Source organism: Gadus chalcogrammus, chromosome 9 (assembly GCF_026213295.1).
Source record: "Gadus chalcogrammus isolate NIFS_2021 chromosome 9, NIFS_Gcha_1.0, whole genome shotgun sequence".
NCBI classification, from domain to species: Eukaryota; Metazoa; Chordata; class Actinopteri; order Gadiformes; family Gadidae; genus Gadus; species Gadus chalcogrammus.
Window position 1 is genome coordinate 19,478,276 of NC_079420.1, and position 22,637 is coordinate 19,500,912.

The window sequence follows — 22,637 nt, forward strand, 5'->3', positions numbered from 1 at the left end:
ACATAAAACCAAATGTAAACACAGCGCAAATGCAAACACGCACACAACACCACATTCGCGCACACAACCACAAACACATCACACAGATAACAGCCCATTCACACAGACAGAAACCAACACACACACACACACACAGACTCATGGCCATGCCAGCACCGCCACTAACACCAGGGACCCCTTGAGGTCCCTCATTAGCATATATAACACATGCGCATGCATTGGCCTCCGTCAGGTATGGAGGGTCCGTACCGCACTCGGAGACGTGGGTCCTGAAGTCGGCGTGCACGCCGTGCTTGGAGCAGAGGTAGGCGTAGTGGGCCAGCGCCGTGCACAGACAGCTGTTGCCACAGCGACAGGCCTGGTAGCGGCACTGCTGGTGGTAGACGTTAGGGCTGACGTAAGCGTGGCACTGGGAGAACACGCTGCCCAGGATCACATCGCACAGCGACGCGTAGAACGCTGCAACACACACGCACACACTCACACATTACAGAGTGAGTAGAGCACTGTAACACACACATTACAGAGTGAGTAGAGCACTGTAACACACACATTACAGAGTGAGTAGAGCACTGTAACACACACATTACAGAGTGAGTAGAGCACTGTACACACACATTACAGAGTGAGTATAGCACTGTAGCACACACATTACAGAGGGAGTAAGCACCGAGTAGAGCACTGTAACACACACATTACAGAGTGAGTAGAACACTGTAACACACACACACACACACACACACACACACACACACACACACACACACACACACACACACACTCACACACATAAACACACATTACAGAGTGAATAGAACACTGTTACACACACACACACAAACACACCATGCACGCTTATCAAAAATACTAATTCTAGACTTAAACACTTAGAAACAAACCACAAAAAAAAAAAAAACACACAAAACAGACAGACACATTACTGACATGAATTGAACAGTGCAAAACAAACACACAAGCATATTATTGAGATGAGAACACACGCATGCACACAAAAACCTAAACATAAACACAGACACTTCAGAACACACCTTAGGGAAAATACTGCAAAAAGCTAACAAATTACTGAGACTGAGATTTTCAAAAAGTCATGACTATGACTTTCTTTCGGGGTAAAAAATAATGGAATCCAGATATTTCGAGACCTCACACCATCCAGGTAAAGCCCTGATCCAAATGGTTGGCTCAGCTGTTCTGGGAAATTTACTCGTGTTCAACGGCCAATAGGAGGAGGACTTACCATTGTGCTGGTTCATCTCACATGGGTCTATGATGGGCTGGTTGACTGGAGCTACGCAGGCAGACGACACCTTCCAGGCGTTAGCATGGAGCTGTGGAGTCCCCTCTATCATGCCTGCTGGAGAGCTACAGCCCCACACACACAGAAACACATGTCACAGGTATAGCAGGCTTTGATGGATAACGTTAAGGAAAGAACGGCCGTCTCACAGAAAGTCGTCTCTGAGGTTTCCGTTGAAGGTTCCACAGAGGCCGAGGGTGGAGCCACGCCATTGGCTGTCCAGTTGGAGATAGACCCGCCCGCCGTGGCCATCATACTGCAGGCGGAGGCCGATGCCTGCCTTCAGCAGCGTGAACACGGGGGTCAGCCTCGTCACCTCCACAGAGTCTGTTGGGACACACAAGACACATGCATTCCAACAAGAGAACAGATCCCAACGTCATGTTATTGGATCGAGATGTTTTTGTGTAGGCTGGGGACTTTGTGGGGAAGTTTTGGGGACACGAGTGTGAAACTTGCCGTCTCTAAAGGGCAGAACAGGTGCTGGGTTGACCCCGATGAGCACCTCCCCCTCTCTGGTCAAGGTCACCTGACGGCTCACGTCCTCGTCCAACACCACGGTTACAGATTGGACACACGCCTTCTGCTCGCCACACAAAGGTCACCTCCAGGTCACCAGTTACCCCCGGGAGAATACTGCAGTGTGTGATCGTGCGTGTGGTTGTGCGTGTGTGTGTTTACATATATGTGTTTTTGCATGCAGCAATCGTGTGTGTGTGTGCATGTTTATGAGTTGGTTTATCTATGTATGCGTGTGTGTCTTTGTGCCAGTGTTAGAGATAGAGAGAGATCTAACTCTCCATTGGTAATGCATTTTGTTTACCTGTGTGTGTGTGTGTGTGTGTGTGTGTGTGTGTGTGTGTGTGTGTGTGTGTGTGTGTGTGTGTGTGTGGTGTGTGTTGTGTGTGTGGTGTGTGTGTGTGTGTGTGTGTGTGTGTGTGTGTGTGTGTGTGTGTGTGTGCGGCCACTGACCTCGGCGCAGGTGGCGTACTGCAGCGTGACGGTGAAGCGGCTGCTGCGGTGGCTCTTGGCCAGGACGTACTGACACACCCCCGGCTGGAGGAACATCCGGCCGTCGAACGTCGTCACAAACACGTCCCCCGCCACCGAGCACTCAGCTGGGAGACACACACACACGCACACAGAGACACACACGGACACAGAGAGACATAGACACAGAGAGACACACAGACACCCAGACGCACAGACACACAGAGATACAAAGACACAGAGGCCGAGGGACACAGACACACATAGACACAGAGACAGAGACACACAAAGACACACACACAAAGACACACACACACAGAGACGCAGACAAAAAAGAGACACAGAGACACATACACCCCGACAAACAGAGACACAGACACACACAGACACAGAGAGAGAGAGAGAGAGGGAGAGAGTGTTGACTCCGTGTGCCCCTGCGTACTCTGGGGTCTGGGATGGAGTTGAGTGACTGATGGGAGCTCACCTGTACAGTTGTTGTCAGTGCAGTTCCACACCCCCCCCATGCACACACTGCAACAGGAGCATACGGCAGGTTAACGCTATACCTACCACCTGTGCCTTTAGTTATCTGTTAGGAACCTGCATGACAATATGACAAAAACGTGTCTGTGCGTGTTTGCGTTTGTCTATGTGTGTGTGTGCGTGTGTGTGTGCGTATGTGTGTGTTCGTGTTTGTGTGTGTGCATCTATGTGTGTGTGTCTGTCTATGCGTGTGTGTGTATATATGTGTGTGTCTGTGTGTGTACCTGTGTGTGTGTGTCTGTGTGTGTGTGCGTGTCTGTGTGTGTGTGTGTGTGTGTGTGTGTGTGTGTGTGTGTGTGTGTGTGTGTGTGTGTGTGTGTGTGTGTGTGTGTGTGTGTGTGTGTGTGTGTGTGTGTGTGTGTATGTGTGTGTCTGTGTGTGTGTGTGTCTGTGTGTGGGCTCACCAGACGCTACAGCCCTGCTCCAGCACGTGTCCCTGTGTGTAGGACGCCCCGTGGTAGACACAGGGACACTGAGCCACGGCGATGCACGTGCCGTTCTGCAGAATCAGGCCTTCAGCGAGAAGATGTGGCGGAAAGACAAAGTGATAGGTAGATACAAATAAACATCAAATGTTATCATTATTATTCATATGAATGGAAAACCGATTCACCATGGCAAGCAGACAAAGAAAAGAATAAGAATGCAAAGATATGAATATGTTGAAAATTTGTTAGTGATCAGCTGGAGTAATCCAACGGTGGAAGGAGGATGCTTAATGGGATGAAGGTTTCCTCTGAGTACCATCAGGACAGTAGCAGCCGTCCAGACAGTGCAGGTTGGTCCCCAGGCACTCCTTCTCAAAAGTACACGTTGGTGGGCAGCAGCTGATGCAGTCCCTGTGGACGAAGCTCTCCTCACAGCCGTCATCTGAAGACAAGGACAAACACTTACTTTCAAACTCACACATAGCTCACTGATCAATGTCGACAATATTCTTTTCTTATGTAAGGTATGATTGTTCAGTAAAGAGACTCAGTATTTTAAAATTAGATTAGAACACGAAAAGGAACATAGTATCTCTATCAATAGCTATTACCTTATAATATAAATTGAAAATTCTACAATTTAAATACACACCTAAGAATCTCCCATCTGATCGTGATAAGTGTGTTATTATAATAGTGGACTGTTGTATTATTTGAAGACCTCAAATAAAGTGCCTTGGATCAGGCAAAAACGGTCAGCATTTTCCTGACTCATCTCACTGTTATACTTAATATATGTATTATGTTAGTTTAGAATGATGTTCTATGTATTATCTCTTATCTATCATATATAATTGTGGAGTGTGTGTGGATGATGGCTGGTTCAAGCAGCCTCACCTGGCCCGGGTCACTCTGATTTAACTCTTGGGCTGCATACCTGTTAGGCATCGTGGTCGATATGTGTGTGGATATATTACGTATCTATTAAGTAATAGAGGCCTATCCATTATTCATCTAAAAACGATCTATCTGATGTGACTGCTTGTTAAATGTCAAACTATATCAAATGAAGTGACCAGCGCTGAGGCCGTTGTCAGCTGTCCAGGGCCTACATAGCTGGGTGTCAGATAGCTGCTGGTGGATTCGGTGTGGGCTACTGACTGCAGGAAGGAAAGCTGTCCCTCCACTCTCGGACCGGGTAGCCCACATGAGAGCAGGCTCGCGTGTACTCCACCAAGGTCCGGCAAAATATTTCCTCATCATCAGATCTGAAATGAAGAGGAACGTTTCAGCTTCACCAATACTAGGCTGTGCAGAGAGGGTGCTTTTGTGTTTTCGATTCCAACTGAAGCCATATTTGGTAAGCCTTGAGTTGGAAAAATATGGTTGGGTTGTATCTTCTTTCTCCTCAAATTGTATAAAGTTTAATGTTCAATGAGATTCGATCTTCAATCAACATCAAAGCAGGGGACACGTTTTACAAAAACATTAGTTGATGACAAAATGAATGACTCACACACAGAGGTCCGAGACACAGCTCGCTACGAAGGGGTTGGGGTCGATGTTCTCGTGACAAGACAGAAATGGAAAGAAGAGGAGAGCACTGCACTTCTCTATGGCGTCCTGTTGGACAACCACATAGACAGCAAGAGCTAGCTTCACAACAGGTACAAACACACACTAGTGAGGCAAAAATAATACGCCAGGCTTTGTTGGAACTGCCGTATTTACATTTTATAAATATCACCGGTTTCTTCTAAAACCGTCATGTGGTGATTTGTGTTTGTGTAGAGTTAACAGTGTTAAATATTGCTATGTTTATTTTACATCCATGTCAGACTCCGACTGGCAGGGCCCGTTGAAGTCCAGCTCCACCGAGGGACAGGAGGCCTCGTGAGGCAAGTCCACCACCCAGCTGTTACCAAACACCACCGGCTCCTCTGTCCTCGTGCCTAAAACACACACACACACACACACACACACACACACACACACACACACACACACACACACACACACACACACACACACACACACACACACACACACACACACAGGTAAACAAAATGCCTTACCAATGGAGAGTTAGATCTCTCTCTCTCTCTCTCTCTCTCTCCATCTCTCTCTCTCTCTCTCTCTCTCTCTCTCTCTCTCTCTCTCTCTCTCTCTCTCTCTCTCTCTCTCTCTCTCTCTCTCTCTCTCTCATATCTGAGATCATCCATACTCCTTTAGCTAGCACTCCCTTGGACTGGGGTTCAAGTTACCAGTCAGTCTGGGGGAGGAATCCCTGCTCCTCCTTACAAAGCCTGAATCAGCCCTGTCCTGTGTGCTCTGCCCCGGACCCTCCCAGGCCCATCGCTGGGACAATTAGCCCGCTGCCGTGTTGAGAGTTCAAGACTATTAATTGCTTTGAATAGCTGCTAAGTGTATAAAGAGATTTAAGATTATCAATTGTTCCATTTCCTACACAAGAATAAGGAAGTCAAATAGGGAGGAGTAGAGAAGAGAAGAGACAGAGAGAGAGAGAGAGAGAGAGAGAGAGAGAGAGAGACAGAGACAGAGACAGAGACAGAGACAGAGAGAGAGGAGGAGGAGAGAGAGAGAGAGAGAGAGAGAGAGAGAGAGAGAGAGAGAGAGGGAGAGAGGGAGAGAGACAGGGAGAGAGAGAGTAGACCACAATGGGGTCGATTCGGGGCGGCCTTACCGTGGGCAGTGGTGAGGTCATCTCTGGCCACATGGTTGAAGTTCCCACACAGGCCACAGGGGGCGCCCTGGTGCTCCTCACTCATCTTCAGGTAGACCCCAGACCCCCCGTCCCAGGCCAAGGAGAAGCCGAACACACTCTTCACCAGCAGGTAGTCGGCCAGACGCTCGATGAACACTCCGCCTATGGTCTGAGGCAGGCTCAACCTATGTTACACACACACACACACACACACACGCACACGCACACGCACACGCACACACGCACACACGCACACACGCACACTCAAACACACATGCACATTCACCCACATGCACACACACAGGCATGCACGTATGCTCTCACGTACGGGCACGCACACACCCACACGCATGAAGGCAGATGGGCAGACAGGCAGGCACACACAGACGCACAAATGCACACGCCGGTGCACGTGTACACGCAGAAACACACACACACACACAAAGGAATGATGTAAGTTAATATGTTTTCTGTTTCTCTTGAATGTACGAATTCCTCATCCGGAATGACATGCTCTAAACTATTTTTAGAGGTCATTAATAGCCTTTCTTGTTATCTAGCCAAACTCACACACACACACACACACACACACACACACACACACACACCTTCGGCCTCCCTGGTGGACCTGATATCCTGAGATGTGGATCTCTTCCTCGTTGGGGAAGAAAAGGCTGAGGGCACGTGGGCACGAGTACACACTGCCCTCGCACACTCGGCTGTTGTGCACCTGTGGACAGGGGGGGGGGGGGGGCAAGGCAGGGGTGGGGGGGTGGCAAGGGCACTGAAATTAATGAATTGAAGCTACGAAATGGCTGTGGCCCATCTGTTGAGGCACTCTGGGCCCCGGAGCCAGAAGAACACTGGCCCGTGTGTTTTAATGGAATTAAAACATTATTTTAATTCCATGTAAAAAAAAAGGAGTTAATTAAGATAACTCTTTAAATACTGTTTTTATATATTAAATAGTACTCACTTTTTCCCCCCAAGTCTGAAAAGTGCTGATGATCACGACAAGGCCAATACACAAACCCATCCCAAACCATGTTTAGTATTTATGGCCTGGTTCCCGTGTCCCACGCCCCCTACCCAGACGGTGTACTGCGGCACGGCCGAGTGGCAGTCCTGGGCCAGGATGTAGGAGCAGGTCCCGGGGAAGTAGAAGTAGATTCCGTCAAAGGTTTCATAGTGGTGCTGGCCCCAGGAGCGGCAGATCCCATCTCTGTCCCGGCCGAGGTTGGGTACTGAGGAGATGGGCACTGATTAGCACTGGGGAGGTGAGAGTGCGATGCTCATGCATCAGACATATTTTGTGCACTGCCTATGTCAGACAATACTTTAAAAAGAATGTTGCACACATACAATGTGGGTATAGGTCACAAAACACCTGCCAGATGCATTAAAAATAACTTACTTTGTATGTCCATTGTATGTGGTATATAAGTCTTAATACTTCTAGCCTTAGTTTAACTCAATGGTTATCTTTCTTCCAAATGCCGGACTCCTTTACATCTTAATTTAGTGGCTTTTATCTGACGTAAAACTTGAATTCGATTTACAATTTACAAGTTAGGCTGATGACAATCCGAGCTTACACATCTGTTCTAAAACGTTCTTAATCACATGTTTTAAGGATACGTCTATTAAAGTTACTTATTCTTAAAACATTGATGAACAGCGATTAATGCTGTTTTAGTACAGTGTACATCTCAGTTTACATCTAGAATGTCTATGTTGGCTCCTTGAAACTAAACGAAAAACGAAAACCTTAATCGGATTATCCTTTGAATATATAGGTTTGTGTGTGTGTGTGTGTGTGTGTGCGCACTTGTATTTGTGCGTACATTTGCGTGTATGTGTGTGTGTGTGTCTGTGTGTGTGTGGGGGGGGTCTGAGCACCGACACACAAACTCATACAAAATCTATTTTTTTTTTTTATCAGGACAGAGATGGAGAGATCAAAACCAGTTCCATTATTCTGGCTCAGAGTTTGCAGGTAATTAATGCTTGTTGAATGATGTGATGGACTTGATTATCTTGATCTCTACAACATGTGTGCATATATAAACCAATGTACACATGCAGACACATACACACAAATACACACACCCACACACACACAAGTAGACACACACACACACACACACACACACACACACACACACACACACACACACACACACACACACACACACACACACACACACACACACACACACACACACACACACACACACACACACACAAACACACTCACAAATCCATACACACGCATCCACACACATACATTCCAGTAAAACGACATGCCTTTTTAGAAGCTTAGTTTAGTAAGTGTACCCACGCTAACCAACAGAAAAAAAAAGTGTCTCTTTGAAGTCTCCAACATCAGAGACATGGAAACAAGGAGTACTGCTAAAAGTAATCAGAGCTTCAGGAAAAGTGGGGGAGAAAAAACGAAGAAAGAAAGAAAGAACAAAGGATAGAAGGAAAAGAAAGACAGAAAGAAATAAAGAAAAAAGGAAGGGCTATTGAAAAATAATTATTGTTGCGTCTTATATATTTGTGTTTATGTACATATATGTGTATGTGTATATATGTTTATATATGTATATATGTATACGTTATTTGTTTGTTACCAAGTGTGTGTTTGTGTGTGTGTGTGTGTGTGTGTGTGTGTGTGTGTGTGTGTGTGTGTGTGTGTGTGTGTGTGTGTGTGTGTGTGTGTGTGTGTGTGTGTGTAACCATCGGGTGTTTGTGTGTGTGTGTGTGCGTTTGTGTTTGTGTGTGTGTGTGTGTGTGTGTGTGTGTAGTGTCTGTATAACTCACTCATCTGGCAGCGGTCTCCCACTGCCTGGAACTGGGCACAGTCACACACTCCTCCATCCAGACACCAGCCTCCGTTGAGACAGCCGCAGTACTCTGGGACGGACGCACACACTTAGTTACCACTTCTATACCCATACGCAACAATGCAACGTACCACAAGGCTAGAATGTAGCATTCCACGTGAAACACCACAGATGGTAGCATTCCACCACTTAATCATGTACCACAGTGTGTATAAACACATGATGCCACAGTGGTATTAACTCATTATGTGGAAGTGTCAGTGTGTATTAACCACAGTGCAATACACTCCTAGTGTGTATGTACAGTAGTGCGTCAATACTACAGTGAAGGTGACGCACTGTGTGTATGTACCAGTTTGGAAACACTGCATACAATGTGATAGCATAGTGTGGATATACCGCATTACCGCAGTGTGTCAATACTGTATATAGAGTAATATCAAGGCTATACCACAGTGTGTATATACCACAGTTTGTAAATACTGTGTACAGTGTAACATCAAGGCTACACCAGTGTGTATGTAGCACAGTGTAATATTCTCATTGTGTGTATATAACATAGTATGTACAGTATATACCAGTGTTACATTCTAGTATATAACTGCGGAGGTGCGGGCTGTATGGAGACATGTCGGTGGGTCTGTGAGGGCTACCTGAAGAGGCGTCCCGGGCTGTGTAGTTGTGTAGCGCGCTGCGAGGGAGAGCCTCCTCAGCCAGAAGCGATCTGAACTTCTGGACACAAAATAACAAACAAAAAAAGATTACAACATGAAAAACGATCCTCACAAAAAAGAACCTTTCGGTAAAAGGCAACAGAGCGGCATCGCGGGCCGACGCCCGGTGAGGAAGGTAACCGCCTATGACCCGGGTACAGTGAGCCACCGGTGGTGACCCGGGTGCATTGAGTCACCCTCGTCCCGGGTACAGTGAGCCACCGGTGACCCGGGTACAGTGAATCAAGGCGACCCGGTTGCAGTGAGCCGCCGGAGTACAGTGAGTCCCGGGTACGGTGAGGCCCGGTCACTGTGAGTCCCGGGTACGGTGAGTCCCGGGTACGGTGAGTCCCGGGTACGGTGAGTCCCGGGTGCGGTGAGTCCCGGGTACGGTGAGTCCCGGGTACGGTGAGTCCCGGGTACGGTGAGCCGGTGACCCCGGTGCAGGGGCGAGGACGGTGCGTCAGAGCGCGCTGCCTCGGCGCTCCACAAAGACCGCTTTGTGGCCGGCGAGGGTGTTGTGCGCATGTGGGTGCCCTGACCTCCCTCGGTCCTCTTAGGGGTAGTGTACCCACCTCCTCCCCGAGGAGATCCCGTTTCCTCCGAAGTGCATTAGTCCTCCTGAGCACACACACAAACATGCACATTAGCTGGGAGAACACTCAGAGGGGAGACTTAAGTGCACTTTGCACCACTTCAATTCAAACTCCCCCCACACCCCCGCACCCTCCCTAAACCCGCTCCATCAGTCCACGGAGCTCCCATGCCTCCACACATGCACCACCACTGCTCCATCACAGCATCACAGCATCACAGGCGCGCAATCACCACAAAGAGTTTCCATTAATAAATGACATGAATATCAAGAGAAGAAAAAACGTCTGATATATAAACCATAGACACTTAATCAAGAACAATAAGTGTGTGTGTGTGTGTGTGTGTGTGTGTGTGTGTGTGTGTGTGTGTGTGTGTGTGTGTGTGTGTGTGTGTGCGTGCGTGCGTGCGTGCGTGCGTGCGTGCGTGCGTGCGTGCGTGCGTGCGTGTGTGCGTGCGTGTGTGTGTGTGTGTGTGTGTGTGTGTGTGTGTGTGTGTGTGTGTGTGTGTGTGTGCGTGCGTGCGTGTGTGCGTTCGCATGCGTGTGTGTTCGAAGCATCACTGCAGGGCGGCCTTCGTTCCCTTACCTTTGTAGTCGTCCTTCAGTGTCTGAGAGCTGGCTTTGAACTGCTGACATAAAGAGTTTTTTAACCATAGTAAAATGATGTAAACGAATGTAAACTTTTTGTTTTATAGTTATAGTTATACATGGATTGCTACACTAGGCCTACGTGACGAGTGGTGAAGTTCTTAGTCAATAAAATGTAGGCAAACCTTTCATTTTACATATTTTGGAATCCCGCATTGCCCGCATTAGATGGGTTTAATGATAAAATAGTACTGCTATAACGGTCAGTGACAAACTTACCCACGGAAATCAGGAACTGGCAGATTGAAAACGAGATAAGAAACCGTTTCACAATCCACTTAAAGTTCATCGCAGAGTCCGAACGAAGTCCCGCGTTAACGCCGCATCTTACTGGTCCCTGGAGTGAATGAGGCTGATGTTAAGGCCTGTCTCTGCAGAAGTTCTAGCGGTGTGGGATCGCACACACAGACGCACCTGTAACGTAGGCTACTTGACGTTAAGGACAAGACGTGGTGGGCGGATGACGAGGACGTGCACCTGACTGAATGAAAGCTCCGGTGTCGCACCTCTTTCACTCCACCGCCTTCAGCCAGTGAGTAAGGGCCGCATTGAAAGAAGGGGAGAAAAGCACTCACGCACGTCAATAGCTCCAATGTGCCGCCAAGACGTCAATGCACGCTCGAGTTTCTAACTAAAACTTATTAAAACGTCGCGCACCGTCGCTCCAGAAGCAGGGCAGATTCCAAACTAGTACTTTAGAGCGCTGTTGTAAGAAAACAAAACTCTTAAGCACGCATTGGGTTCGTTTCTTAGGTCTTGATTTTATATCCAGACAATTTACCTAATAAGAATGTGCCAATTCTTTATTATTTAAGCTATATAGGCCATCTTATTTGCCTACTTCAATCATGGAGCCTTCAACATGTATTAAAGAAGATAGATCAATGAGTTTGTTTTATTTGGTTCTGGATAACCAGTAGGCCTATCTCATTAGGGATTTGATATTTAGAAAAAAAAACACACACACAAACACACACACAAAACAGTTGTATCAAAATGTTTAACAGCATTAAAAGTTACACAAATGTACACATTCCTTCAGGGACTTCAGGGATATGGCAAGGAGAGAGTAGAGAGGATAATAGACTGCAGGTCAGCACAGCGGTCGTCTGAACCCTAGAGAACCGGATGGGGAAGGACAGGTTGGTCTTTTTATTCAATAGTTTTGATATAGAAACAAACATGAAGGTTTGTTTAACCAGCAGGTCACATCTCGGTCTTCTGTCCTTCAGTTTTATAGTGAGAAAGTAGCAGGAAGGGAATACCTGAAAGGTCATGGCTATCTGTTAGTTTTTATCTTTTCAAACATACTTTAGAATTGGAATTGGAATTAGTATACATACTTGACAGAAGGAAAACACAATGGCCAGATGATCTGTAGATGTATTTATGTTTCTACTGTTAAGAATACTTCGTGGTGTACTTCCATGTGTAGGAGAAGACCCACACAAGGCTGGTCAGATCACAGTGGGGGCAGACGGGTAGGGGTTGGATTAAATGTCATGTTTTGTTCTTACCATCGTACCTTTAAAGCGCTAGATCAGGGAGAGGTAGGAATACATCTATTTATATATGTGAGGTAAAGGACACCAGATTCTTCTTGAACAAGTACATTGCGTCATTCGCTGACTCCACAACATCATTTCTTGTTGGACATTAAAGCATTGACTTCCTCCTCTGGTTTCAAAGCATGCCACTGTGCGATTGGTCGTCTGGGATTGGCCAGCATGTCCGACCAATGACAGAGCTCGGTCCCAGTGCTGTTACCGCCCAGTAGCACTTTTCCAATGGCATCATTTTTCCCAATCTTATCATAGTCCAACACAGTCACCGCTAATTGCACCTTCTATATATAGAAACAGAAGAACACAGACAGAAGCGGGTGGTTTAACTGTGTGATTTTCTCCATCAGAGTGTGCTTTTGTGTTGTTATTTGGGCTCATCTGGAAGCCGGTGCAAAACAACATTTCATACCTCTAGCTGTTCAAAGGTCACCTCAAAGCTGAAGGACTCATTGAAATAAGGGTTCAACGTGTGCTTCTTGGTGGTCGTTTTCTTCTTCTTCATTCGCTTGCCGTTCTGCATCAGGTGGATCTTCACGTAAGGGTCTGGAGGGAGAGATCAGGCTGGGGTCTCTGGTGGGCTTCAGACGAGTCACAGATAGCTTCCCAGAGGAATGGCTACAGATTGACCTCCACCTCCTTCTTTTGACTCAGAAGCGCAGTGGTCTCTCACATTCGATAATCACATGTAAATGTTAATCATGAAGAAAGTTCCTGTGCTGTTTCTTGCTTTAATATGCCTTAGATATGGATTGGAAAATATCCTACTGCATGGAAACACGGTCCACTAAACTAACTCTGCCTCTTCTTTCTTAAAATTATCCAACGTGTGGGAAGTGTTTTTGTTGTCTTGACATTTTACAGTTGTATAATTGGTGGTATTCCTGCTCACCTGACAGCCCTCCTACGTCCATCTTCTTCAGGTTCTTCGCCTCCAGAACCACCACTGTGAGCTTTCCTGCTGTTGGCACGTACCTCAGCGACAAGCAGATATCCCCCAGGCGCTCACTCTGACAAGAGAGACTTTGGGTTAGTGATGAGGGATTCGTGATTAGTGATCGGGGCAATCCCCACCAGGTTCTCAACTAGGATCTCACCCAGGATGCAACACGGCTCCTTTAAATCAAAATGCATTGGCTTGTTGAAGATGATGCGAATGTTCAATTTGATGATGTTGTTAAATTTTCATTGAACTACTGCTCAGGAAAATTATTTCAAAAGGAATTAATTTGTTTAGTATAACGTAGGATCCCAGAACAAACTGAAATATCCTTTACAACAATTGAAGGTGACAAAGAGGGCTTCATTTCAAAGTAAAAGTAAAAGTTCAACTGTCTGCCGTTGCTTATTTGCAACACAGCGGTAAAACACAGCTGCTGCAATCAGCTGGTTCAGAGCAAGACAAAAATAGCTTTGTGATCATTAAGGTACCCTTCCCACCAAAGGTGAGTCCCTCATACCTCCTCCTTCTCTGCCTTTTGCAGGTCCCTCCACTCCTGCAGGGAGTGGCTGAAGTCCAGGCTGCTCATGGGGACTCGCACGGCCCCGATGGCGTCGTGTTTGGAGAAGCGATCAAAGTCGTACACCGTCATCACCAACGTCTTTCCGCCGAGTTCCGTGTATGGTATCTGTCCAAAAAGACGCACACAAAGATACTCTCAAGCAGACTGTTGAAGAAACACACTCACCTCCCGATACCAAAAATATGACACTGGACATAAACAGGACACGCTCCATTAGACGTTGACTTGACATTCAGATTCACATGTCACCTTAAACGTGAAGATCTCGTTAAAGTCAGGCTCCAGGGTTTTCCTGTGGACTTTCGTCTCAAACTTCTTCTTCTTGTCCGGGAGCAGGAAGAGTTTAACGTAGGGGTCAGAACTGCCTCCCACGTCCATGGCAGGGAGCTGATCGGCCTGCAGAATACCTACAACCAGCTGGGCCGTGCAGAGCAGGGGAAAGGGGATACGGAAAGAAAGGGGCAGAAAAAGCCAGATGAGTGATTCCCTTAAGTGGTCCCAATGGACCGGGGCAAAGTGAGGAGTGGATTAGAGGCTTCTCACTGAGTTCTCTGGGAAGTTGTAGTCCAGGCTGAAGTGTAACCTTCCCAGTTTCTCCAATTCCTCTGGTTTGGCGTCTGACAGCCCAGTCTCTTTGTCACCTTCATCCTTGATGGGCTATATGAGGATAACCACAGACACACACACATACACACACACGCACACACACACACACACACACACACACACACACACACACACACACACACACACACACACACACACACACACACACACACACACACAGACGCACACAAACACACACAACCACACAAACACAGAGACGCACACACACAGACACACACAAATTCACAAACACATGCAGACACACACAAACACACAGACACACACCCTCACACACAGACGCACAGGCACACACACATCCACACACACACAAAGACGCACACAAACGCAGTCCACACAAAACTCCCTCTCACACATGCAGACACACACACACACACAGGCAAGCACGCACACACACACAAACACAACCAGAGAAGAACTTGAACGGGCATGCACACACACACCCACACACACAAAGACATACACACACACACAAACACACACACAGTGTAAAGTGATTGTAGGGAAGTCATATTTAACTATTCTCTTTTGTCTATTCTAGGATTTCACTTGTCCACATCTTTGCTTAGAAGTGGCAGGGGACGCTTTAAGGGTAAGCCTTGTCCCAAGTCCACTCAAATACTGTAAAGTCGTACCATCCTAGAGCCACGTGGTATCATCCTTTGACCTGCACCCCTGCAGACAGTCCATTCATCTTGGTACATAACACAATGTACTGTATCAATGTCCCAGCACCTGGCTATACCAGAAGCCAGGATGTCAGGACATTGATATTACAAGGACACTCTCTGCGTATAGCAGGCAGTATGTGTTTGTGTGTGTGTATACAAATTTGTGTTCATATGTTTGGTTGTGTGTGTGTGTGTGTGCATGTATGCATGTGTGTGTATGTGTGTGTGTGTGTGTGTGTGTGTTTGTGTGATGCACCTCTGTGTTTTTTCCATTCATTTCTGTGTTGCAAGCCTTTCCCTTCTCTTTGTCATTTTTCTTCTCCTTCTCTTTCTCCTTGTCCTTCTTCTTCAAGCATTTCTTCCACACACAAAAGGCACATGACAACCCCAGGAACCCGCACACGATAACCAAGGCTGCGATGCCCCACGAAGGCACTGGAAACCAACACAAACACACATTCAGATGGAACGCCAAAAACGTTAGTGCTATTGTTATGATAATGTGAATGAGGCTCGATAGGCCCATAAACCATACAAGCTTGATATTATCTGTCTCTTACAGGATATAAAGAGCTTTCACTGCTTTTTTAATGGATAAGCACTCACTGTGGATGTGGTGGTGGTCACTCATGAACCTGTGTCCTGATTGGTCCACAACATGTTCTGGGGTGGCCGCGGTGTTAATGAAGGGGTCAGGGGTCGTTTTGGAAGTTGGAGCAGATGCAGCAGGGCGATTATTACCCGTCATTGTGTCAACGGTGTCAACAGATCTAGACAACGCTAGAGGGGAGCGGGAGGGAGATAGAGAGAAAGAGAGAGAGAAAACAAACAGAGAAAGAGTTTGAAAAGAGCGACAGAGAAAAAAGAATAGGTTCACACACACACACACACACACACACACATTACATGACATAGATTTTCACAAATATTATTGATCAACTTTTTGTTGCCGCCCTCTCCAGTTTCTGCTGACCTAGTGCAGGATACACAAGCTGCTGCCAAACCTGCTGACGGCGAGCGCGGCAGGGGGCGGGACCGAGGCGTCGGACATGATCCAGGCTCCCGCTGGGCCGGTCGGATGCGGTACATGACAAGGTCACGCTCTCGATGTCTCCTAAGACCCTCCACCCCTAGAGCTCAGTCTTCCCGCTCGGGAAGAGATCGTATGCAGATCTTGTTTTTGTTGATCATTTGTTGTTTTCCTCATTGGCTCAGCATGTCAGACCCATAAGCACACTTACCTCAGGAACATATTGACCTCGGGGGAACGCTGACCTCTGGAGAACACTACAGCCGAGGATCGTTCAGCGGGTTGTCATTCAAAGCGCACAACTGATTAAACTCTGCTGGACAGTTTGCTGCCTGTATGTTCTACTCACATAACTATTCGTGAACAACCATTAAATGGCAAATCAGTAGAGAATATGCGTAGAGTCGGTCACAAAGACATCTTGTGACAGGTTTAAATATCACTGTAGTAAATGCAAATTGATGCGTAAAGGCATACAGATAAATGGCACAATTTTGAAATTGTAAACTTTATTTTGTTTTCGATGCAAAATTAGACTAGAACCACAACACTAAAATAAAGACAGGTATCTCGGTGTATTGTGTGATTCATTGATTCACAAAAGACAAACTAGTTCTCTTCAAATGGCTATAGACATCTTTTTTAAGGTTTACAGTATTTAACATTTGAACATCTTAATTTAAATGTTATTTATGTAACTGATTTTAAGTACAGGTAAAGATGCACCTAAATAAACAACCATACCTGTTAGTCCGTTGTCAGGGGTTACCGGTAACTAGTCCTTAACCTCCACAGAGAAAGAGGAGAGAGATAGAGTGGAAACAGACAAGTGGCGTACAGAGGGCAGGAGAGGTGGATGACAGGGAGCGAGGCGACAAATGAAGTCCTGTGATTCTACTTCCCACCAGGTTCAACTCCACGCCAGAGCAGGTGGAGAAGATACAGCGAGTGAGAGAGAGAGCGAGAGAGAGAGAGGGAGAAAGAGAGAGAGAGAGAGAGAGAGAGAGAGAGAGAGAGAGAGAGAGAGAGAGCGAGAGAGAGAGAGAGAGAGAGAGAGAGGGGAGGTGAGTGTGTGGGAGAGAGCGTGAGTAGAACAGATAAAATTTCTATGTGTGTATGTGCACGTGTATCTCAATGTTTGTGCGTTGTAGATGCCATTGTGTACTGAGTGTATGTGTGTTCCTTTCTGCTCATTCAGGTCTCCTGCGACGGGTCATTCCCTCTGACGCCCCACCTCTCATGACCTCTGTCCAAGACCCAGAGGTGACCCCATCCACTCATCAATATTCATTACTGTAGTGACATCGCTCTTTAAAGGCTCGTTAGCATACTGTAAGTTCAGCAAGAGAGGACATTTACATCCAGACGTGAAAAGTGTGTGTATATGTGCGTGTTGGATCTCCCGTGAGTGTGTCCGTATGTATGTGAGTGAGCGTGTTCGAATGTGCGTGCGTGGTGTTTGTGTGTGTGTGTGTGTGTGTGTGTGTGTGTGTGTGTGTGTGTGTGTGTGTGTGTGTGTGTGTGTGTGTGTGTGTGTGTGTGTGTGTGTGTGTGTGTGTGTGTGTGTGTGTGTTTGTTTGTTTTTGTGTTTGTATGTCCTTCGTTGGTGCATCCGTATGTAGGTGTGCGGGTGTGTGTGTGTGTGTTTGTATGTGTGCGAGTATACGTGTGTGTGTGTGTGTGTGTGTGTTTGAGCATGTTTGTATGTGTGTGTGTGTGTATGTGTTTTTGTGCCTGCACTTGTTTGTGTCTGCGTCTGTGAGCATACTGTAAGTTCAGCAAGAGAGGACATTTACATCCAGACGTGAAAAAGCCTATGCGTGTGTATGTGTGTGTGTGATCTTCCGTAAGTGCGTCCGTATGTATGTAAGTGAGCGTGTTTGTATGTGCGTGTGTTTGTGTGTTTGTGGGTGTTTGTGTGTGTGTGTGTGTGTGTGTGTGTGTGTGTGTGTGTGTGTGTGTGTGTGTGTGTGTGTGTGTGTGTGTGTGTGTGTGTGTGTGTGTGTGTGTGTGGCGTGTGTGTCTGTGTGTGCGTGGGTCTGCATGTGTGTGTGTGTGTGTGTGTGTGTGTGTGTGTGTCTGTGTGTGTGTGTGTTTGTATGTGTGTGCGTGTGTCTGCGTGTTTCGCATGCACCCCGCCAGGTTGAGCATCTGGCTCTCGCTGCGTCCTGTCTCATATTGTCTATGTATAGATGATGCTGCCTGAATTAGAACCTAAGGATGTGGTTTCTGCAGCACCACACTGATCAGGTTCTGGCCCCGCCCTATTCACCTTGAGGATGGAGAGGCAGGAGGAGGAGGAGGAGGAGAGACCTAAATAACCTTTGTAAAAAGACACCTGAAACTATAATCCTTGTAATAGACATGGTTTATTTACAGATGGGGGAACACTTTACAATACAGGTACAATCATTTACCATGATTTAATACAGTTATGAGCTAACAATTAATAATTAATTAACAGTAATGTAATGGACTTGTAATTAGATATAATTGGTTTGTTTCAATAAGACCATTAATATAGTATATAACAATGTATATATCATCAATATCTTAATATATTACTTTGCAAAAGTTAAAATATCGTTGTAATTCTAGAAAGAACATTATTTTGATAAGAGACACAATATTGCGCAAACATATCCTTTTATTATTATCAATTGGTAAATTGCAAAACGATATCACTGGAAATAGATTCCAGTGATTTCACATGTAAATTTATATCTGGAAAAAAATATAAACTGAATATTCTTTACATGGAAAACATTTACACAAAACTAAATGTCTTTATCTTTTTGCATATGATGTTGTTACAAATATAAATATTAAATAAGACTGTTGGTTCTAAATTGTTCTATTTTATCTTATAAAAGAAGGTAAGCATCACTCTTTATACAGTATCGCTGGTAAAGTTGTTAATCTGGTGTTTTTACCCATTATCTACTACCCATGCACATGCTTTGCAAACAAGCTGTTCATACCTCCGTGCACTAGGTGGCGACGATGACACGTTCGCATTCAAATCCCCCTGCAAAGTATCGAAGAAGCATGGTTCCTAGGAGACGAGACAGACACAACCAAGCGACATTCACCCATTCGATGAAGCCAGATCTGTGGTGATTTATCTATTTTCTTGGTAGTTTATTCATACGTAATGTTTTTCTGCTTTTGAAGCGTACAACCATTCCACCTTAACCCTTCTAATAAAACGTGTGTTTCCCGTACAATGGTCAAGCTATCTACCGTGCCCAGCTTAGCTTTGAAACTCAGGAAATATGTTCGCCACATTCTTTTTACTTCTGAATTGATGAACAAAAACGGTCAAAATCTGACATGAGATAAAATGCAACTGAACGGCAAAAATACCGCCGTACTACGACATGCACATATTTAGTACTGTTTACGATTTGACAAACAACATGTACAACTGCTCCACAAATGACCATTAAAATATATTCACCATTGAAACGTTCAACATGTTACCATGCCATTTCTATTTTGATTGTAATTCTATGTTTTCTAGATGCAGCAGGTAGAGCACCTTCACCTGAAACATGTGGTGCAGACCGTGTGTGTGCTGGAGGCGGTCATTCTCCGCAGCTTTGGACCCGAAGGCGGCCAGGTGCTCTTCACTCGGGATACGGGACAGCTGATGTTGAGCCGCAGTGGGAAACAAATTCTTACAGCACTGCGGCTCGACCACCCACTGGCTAGGTAGACAAGATGAGCCTTGAGTTTCTCTTTACCGCTTCCCCTGTCACTTACTGTTCTCTGTTAACATATTTACTACAGCAGGATAGGTCTTCTAATCTAGAGCTTATAGGCTGTTTATCTCCCAGCCGAATGGTTATAGGTTCAATACCTGTCTGCAGTTTACATGTAGGCATCGTTGAGCTGACATGGTAATTAATGACGCTACGCCAAATATTCACTGGAAGTGAGTTTGGTAAAATACTTTTTAATCAAACGGTATACGAGGACATCAATGCCTTGATCATCAATAGACAAAGTTCTGATGATATTATCCTGAGAACTGAAGATTGAGCTCTTTGTGCTGTGCGTGTTGCAGGATGGTGGTGGAGTGTGTGTGGAAACACAGCGAGAACACCGGGGACGGGTCAAAGACCTTCATCCTACTGCTGGCCTCGTTGCTGCGAGGGATTCAAACGGCGGCCAGCAAGGGCTCCGTCGGCGGCCACGTCTACACGAACAGAGCTGCCGTGCTAGCCGCCGGCGCCAGACGCACGGCAGAGGAGCTGCTGGCCTTCGGGCTGGAGGAGCTAGCCGAGGTCATCCTCGTCGGGGTGGTCCCTCACACCGCCAGTCTTTCATGGGAGAGCGGACTCAAGCACAGAGACCCAGAAGCTCCGCCGCCCTCTGACGGTGACCCTTGTCCCCTTCAGAGACTGCTGGCGACGTTCTTTTACACGCGGCTCGGCCGCACACACGGCCAGCTCACCAGCCGACTGACCCGCGACCTGATCTCCCTCTGGAGGCCCCCCGCGGACCCCCCGGCCCTCACCCTCCGCCTCCTGGAGAGGAACTTCGGGGCGTTGCACACCGCTGTGTGCGGCCTCCCCGCGGGGGGGTCCCGCCTGGTGGAGGGGCAGGTCATCCACCGGGACTTCGCCGTCCCGCCGCGCCCACCGCAGCCGGGGCAGCGGGAGCAGCCGCCGGTCAGAGCCGTGGCGCTGGTCGGCGCGGGGGGCTCGCTGCAGCCAAACACACTTTTGAGCGGGACGGTGTTGCAGGTGGGAAGTCCGGGCGGGGGCTGCGGGGGTGCGGAGGAGGAGGCGGCGGACCCCGAGGGAGGGGTTTTGAAGTACAGCGCTTGGGCGGAGCGGTCCCTGGAGGGGGCGGTGGGCCGGCTGCGGGGGCTGGGCGTCACGCTGCTGCTCTCGGCGGGGAGGCAGACGCAGGTGGCCCTGGCGGCGGCCCGCCGCGCCGGCCTCGGCGTGGTGGAGTGTGTGGAGGAGGAGGAGCTGGCGCTGTTCGCCCAGCTGAGCGGCGCCACGCCCGCCGCAGAGTGCGGGCGGGTCGGTCGGGAGCACGTCGGCGTGCTGAGCTTCTGTAAACCCATAGTGCTGGGGGCTCACAGGTACGCACGCACACAGACACACACAGACACACACATACACACACACACACATTCCCAAAAGGAGGAGCTCTGTGCACTGTGTCTGGACACCACCTAGTGTCCTCATTTATTTTATTTGAATAGATTATTGATACTTCTATCTCATATCTTCACTTTAATTTGACCTCCACCCATCAGTATCAGATCAGAATGTATAAAGGAGTGTTGTTTTTCTTGCATTGTATGATCGTTCCTATGGTCTACTTCCTCATTTGACATCATTTCAATCATTTTCTGTAACTGAATCATGTACTTCCACTCTCCTCGTGGTCCCCCAGGTACGTCCACGTTGGGTTCCCAGGGGCCGCCGTCCGGCCCCACAGCCTGGTGCTGTGCGGCGCGGGGGAGGGGCAGGCGGAGCAGGGGGCGGGCGCCGTCCGGGACGCGCTGCGCATGCTCCTCGCCATGTGGGAGCCATGGCAACGCGCCACAGAAGACGAACACGCCGCCAGCCCCGGAGCCCCCTCGCACCCACGCCACCCGAAGAACGCTCAGAGCCGCCCGGACGGAGACGGCCCATCCCGGGAGGGCGCGCTCGACCCGCGGGGTACCGTCCCGGCCGGCGGGGAGTTTGAGTTCCTGCTGCACCGCGCCCTGATGCGCCACGGCGAGGGGCCCGGCGGCCAGGGGCCCGGCGGCGTCCCCGTTCCGTGCCGGCTGCTGGCGGACGCTCTGCTGACCGTCCCCAGACACGTCTACTCCCAGGGGCCCCGGCGCCTCCTGCAGGCCCAGACACTGAGCCTGGGTAGGAGCCACAGCACGGCGCTGCAGTGTGACGGTGGTGGGGGGGGTGGGGGGGGTGGTGGTGGTGATCGTGGTGTTGGTGGTGGTGGTGGTGGTGGTGGTGGTGGTCGTGGGGGTGATCGTCGTGGTGGTGGTGGTGGTGGTGGGGGTGGTGGTGGTGGTGGTGGTGGTGGTGGTGGTGGTGGTGGTGTTGGACTTCGTGTCTCCCCTGCTGCTGCTGAACAGAGCCCTGGTGCCCCCCCCCATGCGTCAGATGCGGGGCTCGAGTCGGTCTCCTGTAAATACCGGCTGATTCTGGCTGTTCTCCAGTGTCTGTGTAGTGTTTTGCGTGCTGATGCTGTGCTGCATTTGCACAAATCGTCACGCGCAACTGCTTCACCAGAGGACACAGGCGATGATGATGATGATGATGAAGATGATGAGCGTTAAATATAACTGCAAACTTTAAATTGCAAAGTATGCATCTGTTTATAATTATTTATTTTTTGAATACAATTGTTTTCTTTCTGTTAAGCCATTTTGTAATTGTTTTCAATA

The 22,637-nt window shown here is 47.9% G+C and overlaps 3 protein-coding genes across 3 annotated transcripts in view; 1 reads left to right on the top strand and 2 right to left on the bottom strand.

The window, feature by feature from the left end:
* Positions 1–11,098, bottom strand: part of otogl (otogelin-like) — a 37,607-nt gene extending 26,509 nt beyond the window's left edge. Inside the window, exons 1-19 of the mRNA XM_056598889.1 lie at positions 11,029–11,098; positions 10,748–10,787; positions 10,142–10,187; positions 9,507–9,585; positions 8,831–8,923; positions 7,094–7,248; positions 6,613–6,734; positions 5,984–6,189; positions 5,107–5,231; positions 4,796–4,902; positions 4,441–4,547; positions 3,596–3,721; positions 3,256–3,364; positions 2,793–2,839; positions 2,291–2,436; positions 1,778–1,904; positions 1,468–1,645; positions 1,259–1,383; positions 250–459 (exon numbers count right to left, since the gene is read on the bottom strand). Of these exons, the coding sequence (XP_056454864.1) occupies positions 250–459; positions 1,259–1,383; positions 1,468–1,645; positions 1,778–1,904; positions 2,291–2,436; positions 2,793–2,839; positions 3,256–3,364; positions 3,596–3,721; positions 4,441–4,547; positions 4,796–4,902; positions 5,107–5,231; positions 5,984–6,189; positions 6,613–6,734; positions 7,094–7,248; positions 8,831–8,923; positions 9,507–9,585; positions 10,142–10,187; positions 10,748–10,787; positions 11,029–11,098 (2,218 nt within the window). The remainder of the gene's footprint in view (positions 1–249; positions 460–1,258; positions 1,384–1,467; positions 1,646–1,777; positions 1,905–2,290; positions 2,437–2,792; positions 2,840–3,255; positions 3,365–3,595; positions 3,722–4,440; positions 4,548–4,795; positions 4,903–5,106; positions 5,232–5,983; positions 6,190–6,612; positions 6,735–7,093; positions 7,249–8,830; positions 8,924–9,506; positions 9,586–10,141; positions 10,188–10,747; positions 10,788–11,028) is intronic.
* A 1,350-nt stretch (positions 11,099–12,448) lies between these two features.
* LOC130389214 (synaptotagmin-1-like) lies at positions 12,449–16,278 on the bottom strand. Its single transcript, XM_056598890.1, has 9 exons — positions 16,194–16,278; positions 15,796–15,852; positions 15,446–15,624; positions 14,438–14,551; positions 14,144–14,311; positions 13,832–13,999; positions 13,264–13,381; positions 12,784–12,917; positions 12,449–12,655 (listed from the first exon to the last, which is right to left on the bottom strand). The coding sequence occupies exons 1-9, from the start codon at positions 16,276–16,278 to the stop codon at positions 12,449–12,451; spliced, it is 1,230 nt and encodes a 409-aa protein (XP_056454865.1).
* A 1,112-nt stretch (positions 16,279–17,390) lies between these two features.
* Positions 17,391–22,420, top strand: bbs10 (Bardet-Biedl syndrome 10). The gene is made up of 6 exons (XM_056598892.1): positions 17,391–17,482; positions 19,214–19,335; positions 19,743–19,933; positions 20,289–21,317; positions 21,635–22,137; positions 22,410–22,420. The coding sequence occupies exons 3-6, from the start codon at positions 19,743–19,745 to the stop codon at positions 22,418–22,420; spliced, it is 1,734 nt and encodes a 577-aa protein (XP_056454867.1). The 5' UTR covers positions 17,391–17,482; positions 19,214–19,335.
* Positions 22,421–22,637: the final 217 nt, after the last annotated feature.

Bases quoted from the DNA above. Each gene is read 5' to 3' on its own strand.
- LOC130389214 (XM_056598890.1), bottom strand. From the start codon at position 16,278: ATGTACCGCATCCGACCGGCCCAGCGGGAGCCTGGATCATGTCCGACG. The intron at 14,000-14,143 runs GTGACATGTGAA...CTTTTTGGACAG, and splicing joins ACGAGATCTTCACGTTTAAG to ATACCATACACGGAACTCGG. The intron at 13,382-13,831 runs GTATGAGGGACT...CTCTCTTGTCAG, and splicing joins AAAAGGCAGAGAAGGAGGAG to AGTGAGCGCCTGGGGGATAT.
- bbs10 (XM_056598892.1), top strand. From the start codon at position 19,743: ATGCAGCAGGTAGAGCACCTTCACCTGAAACATGTGGTGCAGACCGTG. The intron at 19,934-20,288 runs GTAGACAAGATG...TGCGTGTTGCAG, and splicing joins CTCGACCACCCACTGGCTAG to GATGGTGGTGGAGTGTGTGT. The intron at 21,318-21,634 runs GTACGCACGCAC...GTGGTCCCCCAG, and splicing joins ATAGTGCTGGGGGCTCACAG to GTACGTCCACGTTGGGTTCC.